The sequence below is a fragment of the Vigna unguiculata genome, chromosome 4 (assembly GCF_037176805.1).
Source record: "Vigna unguiculata cultivar grain cowpea cultivar isolate G323 ecotype 2 chromosome 4, ASM3717680v1, whole genome shotgun sequence".
In the NCBI taxonomy this organism is placed as follows: domain Eukaryota; kingdom Viridiplantae; phylum Streptophyta; class Magnoliopsida; order Fabales; family Fabaceae; genus Vigna; species Vigna unguiculata.
The window spans coordinates 39,127,711-39,134,269 of record NC_140795.1 but is presented as its reverse complement, the minus strand read 5'-3'; the positions used below and the strand labels follow the sequence as shown (position 1 = coordinate 39,134,269).

The window sequence follows — 6,559 nt, the reverse complement described above, 5'->3', positions numbered from 1 at the left end:
TATAATTTTGCAATTGTTAATTTTTTTTTATGAATATACATTCTTATTTATTATTTTATATGGAAATATCCTTGGAGAAAAATGAAAATCAAATGTTTAATCAGTTTTTTTTTTTTTTTTTTTTACATAAATGCAACCATCACTTAAAATATCATGTATATAATAAAACTCATTAGATTGGGTATTTTATTATTTAGACGTTTATTTGGTGTATCTAAAATTCTGTAAGAGGATAAAAACTTCAGAATTTATTTTAAATAATTAAAATATTAGCATTTGAAATTTATTATTTATCAAAACATAAAGAATTTGAAAATCTCTTCTTTCTCGGGTGACAACCCTTGCTCACGCTCTTACACTGCTTCTCTCACTCGTCTCTCTCTTGCGCGCGCGACGCTGTCTAACCCAAGTGGTTCATACCAGGTTCGTATCTCATCTCTGCGGTTTAGGTTTAGTTTTTGATACGTTATTTTGTCTTTCGGTGTTTATTTCGTTCTCTGATTTCATTGATTTCATGGATCTAGGGTTTCATTTTGTCATTTCATTTTTGTTTCAAGTTGCAATTTCGATTTATTTCTTGTTAACACTATGCTGTAATGGGATGCAATACTGCATCCTTTTCTGTTTTGACATGAAAACCTTTTCTTTGTGTGGTATTCCATTCTGGTGGGAAAAGAAGTTATTTGAGTTAGCAAAATAGGTGTTTTTTCATGAAATCGTCTTGCTTCCCCAGCCAACATGTCACTCTGCTTGTAACGGAATAAATCTATAACTTATCCTTCTAATTTGTTGGTTAGAGTAGTCATGGACCTCAACATCATGAGGTATGCTTTGAGCTATGAAAGTTGAATAACATTTAATTTGATTCATTACGAATATTATATTGTTTCAGTTCTAGTCTAGCCGTGCAAATGCTTTTTAAATTGAGAACAAATGCCACTAGGGGAGTTCTGAATAGATGATTGAATTTCACAGAAAACCCAGGTTTAGAACTTGTGGTTCAGAATACTTTATTCATATAGGATGAATATTGATTTTTCTAAAAGATGCTAACCAAACCTATCCTGTCACTCAATCACATCCTGATACTATTCCGTCATTTTTCCACATGGTTAGATTCATGAAAACCAAACATTTTGTATTTCTCTTTATGAAATTACAAAATTTCTGTCAATGGGGAACTTTGGTGAAGAAAACATAAAGAGATTCTAGGAAGGGGGGACTAAGAGTGCTTATCTTGTTTACTTACCTTTCCGATTTGTGACCACTTTTGTTTCTACTGGGATGATTTATTAATTGGGGATAAGATTGGACTTTATGAATGTTACAGATTTTAGATTGCATAATGTAGTGTACAAATTATACTCATAGATTATATTGTCAGTAGTTGAAGCAAAGATGAGGATCATGATAAAGGGCGGTGTTTGGAAAAACACCGAAGATGAAATCCTGAAAGCGGCTGTTATGAAATATGGTAAGAACCAGTGGGCTCGAATCTCTTCGCTTCTTGTTCGCAAATCTGCCAAGCAATGCAAAGCTCGCTGGTACGAGTGGCTTGATCCCTCCATAAAGAAGGTACCTCTCTCATCTCAATTTCCTACTTCTTTGTTGTATATTATACCCTTTGTTTAGGGAGAAGTTTGATTCAAGTTTATCCTTTTTTGTTACTCTTTAAAAAATGAGTAGAGATCGTAATATTTTGCTCAGTAGTATTACTCTTACTCTTTTAAGCTTGTTTATATGTGGTGAAACCTACATCCTACTAATTTTCCATTATGTTGTTAGTTACAACCTCTTTTGAATTGATTTTTTCCATCTACAGCTTTTGTCTTCCACTTTTTAGTTTTTACTATCTGGCTTTTTGCAATAAGGAGTGATTTTTTCACTTTGATGCTTTTGTGTGGCTTTTTGCTAATGAGTGATTTTTTCAAATTGATGCTTTTGTTTGTAGACTGAGTGGACTAGAGAAGAGGATGAGAAATTACTTCATCTTGCTAAGCTCATGCCCACTCAGTGGAGAACAATTGCTCCAATTGTAGGTCGTACACCTTCCCAGTGTCTTGAGCGGTATGAGAAGCTCCTTGATGCAGCCTGTGTAAAAGATGAGAACTATGAGCCTGGTGATGATCCTCGAAAATTGCGTCCTGGTGAGATTGATCCAAACCCCGAGTCAAAACCTGCACGACCTGATCCTGTTGATATGGATGAAGATGAAAAGGAGATGCTTTCTGAAGCACGTGCCCGGTTGGCCAACACAAAGGGAAAGAAAGCAAAAAGGAAAGCTAGGGAGAAACAGCTTGAGGAAGCGAGGAGGCTTGCTTCCCTACAAAAGAAGAGGGAATTGAAGGCGGCTGGAATTGATATCAGGCAGCGGAAGAGAAAAAGGAAAGGAATAGACTACAATGCAGAAATTCCATTTGAGAAAAGACCTCCTCCAGGGTTTTTTGATGTTGCAGATGAAGATAGACCAGTGGAACAGCCTAAGTTCCCTACTACAATTGAAGAACTTGAAGGGAAAAGGAGGGTTGATATTGAGGCACAATTAAGGAAGCAGGACATTGCAAAAAATAAAATTGCACAAAGGCAAGATGCCCCATCTGCCATATTACATGCCAACAAATTGAATGATCCAGAAACAGTAAGAAAGAGGTCAAAATTGATGCTTCCACCACCCCAGATATCTGATCAGGAATTGGATGAAATTGCTAAGTTGGGTTATGCTAGTGACCTTGCAGGGAGTCAGGAACTTGCTGAAGGTAGTGGTGCTACGCGTGCTCTTCTGGCTAATTATGCACAGACACCTGGTCAAGGAGTGACTCCTTTGCGAACCCCTCAGAGAACACCATCTGGTAAAGGAGATGCTATTATGATGGAAGCTGAAAATCTTGCCAGGTTGAGGGAGTCTCAAACACCATTGTTGGGAGGAGAGAATCCAGAATTGCATCCTTCAGATTTTTCTGGTGTCACTCCTAAGAAAAAGGACATTCAGACTCCTAATCCAATGCTGACCCCTTCTTCAACTCCTGGAGGTGCAGGCCTCACTCCAAGAATTGGTATGACACCTACAAGAGATGGTTTTTCTTTTAGCATGACACCAAAGGGAACTCCTTTGAGGGATGAGCTACGTATTAATGAGGACATGAATATGCATGACAGCACTAAACGTGAGCTGCAGAGGCAGGCTGATATGAGAAGAAGTCTGCGTTCTGGTTTAGGAAGCCTTCCACAACCCAAGAATGAGTACCAAATAGTGATGGAACCAGTCTCAGAAGATGCTGAAGAGCCTGAGGAGAAGATTGAAGAGGATATGTCTGACAGGATAGCTAGAGAAAAAGCGGAAGAAGAGGCAAGACAGCAGGCATTACTTAGAAAACGATCAAAGGTCCTTCAACGGGAACTTCCTAGGCCCCCTGCTGCTTCATTGGAGCTTATAAGAAATTCCTTGATTAGAACTGATGGGGACAAGAGTTCCTTTGTTCCACCAACGTCTATTGAGCAAGCTGATGAGATGATTCGAAAGGAACTTCTAACTTTACTGGAACATGACAATGCTAAGTATCCGCTTGATGATAAAGTGAATAGGGAGAAAAAGAAAGGAGTCAAGCGATCTGCGGATGTGTCTGCTGTCCCTGTGATAGAAGATTTTGAGGAAGATGAAATGAAAGATGTATGTCCTTACTTGTTTCTTTTTCCTTTTCCTTTTTGATGACATCTCATTTTCTTCAGTTGATAGGAAGTAATTTGGTCAACTTACACTCTTTACTACGGACAAGACTTGACTTCTGTGTTGGAAATACCTCATTTCTTATTAAGATTCAGAGACTATAACGACTTTTGTGTTATTACTCAATTTTTTAATTATGTTTCCCCTTCCATCATGAACCTCCCAATATATTCCACTGACTAATGAAATAGAAATACTTTAGATCTGATTGTTCCATCACTTTTTTAATTTTCATTTTGATCAGTTCATATGTCTTAATTCTTCTTATTATGATAGTTATTACTGAGTTGGTAATGATTTAGAAGAAGGTATAGTATTTGAAAACATAATACTATGAAATCTCAGTGAATATTTTGAAACTCAGTATTCCACACGATTGTTGTATATATTATATTCAAAAAATTGTGTAAATGTATTCTTTTTTTATTCTTCAATGTCATTGTATAAGAAAAGAGCTTGTGAACTGGATCTTAAGTGCTCACATTTTTGTTACAATCCTTCCTTTAATTAAGTTTGATTGAATGCTTTTTTGTCTGAACTTTTATTCATGTTTTCAGATATTGTCAGATCAGATTCATTGAGTCATATGTAATTGTCCAACTTCTGCCCTTGCATTTTACCACAATTGGCACTGCGATTAATTTATTATGTAATGCATATTGTGTTTATTTTGATAAATCCTTGGCTATTTCTAATGAGCTGTTAATTTCATGCTCCTCTGTAATTATGATTATGATATCATATTGGAGAAAGTATTTATTTTGCTTTGTGTTTATTTATGGTAGGCTGATAAGTTGATAAAGGAAGAAGTCCAGTATCTTTGTGCCGCAATGGGACATGAAAATGAGTCCCTTGATGAATTTATTGATGCACATCGAACCTGCCTCAATGATCTTATGTACTTTCCTACCCGTAATGCATATGGTCTCTCCAGTGTTGCTGGGAACATGGAAAAGCTAGCTGCTTTGCAAAATGAATTTGAGAATGTGAGAAACAAATTGGACGATGATAAGGAGAAGATGGTGCGGCTTGAGAAGAAGGTGACTGTTATCACACAAGGCTACGAGGTATGTGATGCTACATTTCTGTTTCTTGCCGAGTTGCTACATTAAACATGTAGTTTCGTGTTTTGCTTTCAAAGCTTGTATTAATTGTATCACCAATTTTTTGAGAATCTTTATGGTTTTAATGCCCTCTGAAAAGTTAGTTTTTAAATTTCTCATTTGTGTTTTGCCCATAAATAAGCCAAACTGAAAAGTGTTGTTTCATAACGATAGTTGGAAATCAACTCGTTAGTGGAATACTCCTACGTTTCACAATGGTGGGAATTGGGAAAGAACACGAAGAAAGCAGGATTCTGTGCTTTGGTTTTTCTATTGGACAAAATAAGTGTTTTTTTTATGTAGTTCTTGATACATGTTACCTGAGTGTTTTGCATACTCAATCTTGTATATATTTTAATTTGGCTATTGCATTTTTCAGATGAGAGCAAAGAAAAGTATCTGGCCGCAAATTGAGGCCACTTTCAAGCAGATGGATATAGCTGCAACCGAGTTAGAATGCTTTAAAGCTTTACAAAAGCAGGAGCAGTTAGCAGCATCGCACAGGATAAACAATTTGTGGAGTGAAGTACAGAAGCAAAAGGAACTTGAAAAAACTTTGCAAAACAGGTACGGGAGTCTAATTGAAGAGCTGGAGAAGATGCAAAATGTCATGAACCAATGCAGATTAAAAGCAGAGCAGCAAAAAGAAATTGAAGCAAACAATGCTCATGCTGAGGCCAATGAGACCAAGGTCAATGAAACTGATGTACATGATACAGGGAGTGTTGTACCTCACTCGGCAGATGATGGAAATGCTCAAGCAATAACAGTTGAGTCATCACATGATGGAACTGCTGACCAGCAAGTAGAGGTCGTGCAAGACCAGTCGACTTCTAGCCCCAGCCATGACATGAATGTGGATTCTGATAAAATTCATACAATACATGACAGTGATGTTAAATTAGCAAATGCTTCACCAGCTGCCGAGAATGTTGTTGAAAAAGTGGAAGGTAGTAGCCCTGCTGATGGTTATACTGGCAATGGGGAGAACATGTCAGAAGTCGGTGCTCCAATGGAAATAAATAGCCCCAATGAAGATGTAGTTGCGAATGCTGTAAACACACGTGAGAGCAGCATGGAAGAAACCAATGCTGTTACGGAGGAGACAGATTAGGCTGGACACTTTGTAGCTGTTCTGAAAGTTAAAAGGGAGAGACATTAGGGTGGGTAGTTTCTCAGTTCAGATTCCAGTGGATGTTTAACGGAATAGATTGCATGGAGAGTGAGTCTTGCTACTTTTTTGGAAGGCTTATGAAGATATCCATTCCTAGTTGAAGTTTGGAACATTTTATGATTACACATTAAACTATGAGCATTGAGATATTTTCTCTCCCTTTTTTTTGTTGTCTTTCAATATTTGTCCCCTTTTTAGTGGATGTCGGCACTTTTTATAAGAATGATAAAGGATTTTATATCAATGAATTAGACCTTAGAGCTAGTTCCTGTTGGAAACTGTGTACCGTTAAATTTTTCATTGGTATATGTAGGTAACAATAATCATATATATAACTTAAAATATGAATTGAAATGTATATGGTATGGTAGCAAACATTCATATTCCCCACATACTATGCAGTTCCCTGCCAATTGGTCTATGCACTAAAATGTATATGCCAATTGATCCTACATACTCTTTTCCTTTCCCCAACTCTATACCACATGAACTTCCTGTCTGCTTATCGAAGGTATATTCATCAGTTCCATGTTTTTAAAAAATGACTGAACTCTTCTG

The 6,559-nt window shown here is 36.9% G+C and overlaps 1 protein-coding gene across 2 annotated transcripts; it reads left to right on the top strand.

Moving 5' to 3' along the window:
* The first annotated feature begins 302 nt into the window (after window positions 1–302).
* CDC5 (cell division cycle 5) lies at window positions 303–6,279 on the top strand. Of its 2 annotated transcripts, none has more exons than XM_028068010.2 (5): window positions 303–423; window positions 1,388–1,575; window positions 1,952–3,667; window positions 4,510–4,791; window positions 5,207–6,279. In XM_028068010.2, the coding sequence occupies exons 2-5, from the start codon at window positions 1,399–1,401 to the stop codon at window positions 5,939–5,941; spliced, it is 2,910 nt and encodes a 969-aa protein (XP_027923811.1). In that variant the 5' UTR covers window positions 303–423; window positions 1,388–1,398; the 3' UTR covers window positions 5,942–6,279. The 2 variants fall into 2 exon arrangements, with proteins under 2 accessions (XP_027923811.1, XP_027923812.1); XM_028068011.2 differs by having other exon boundaries at window positions 304–423; window positions 1,385–1,575.
* The last annotated feature ends 280 nt before the right edge of the window (window positions 6,280–6,559 follow it).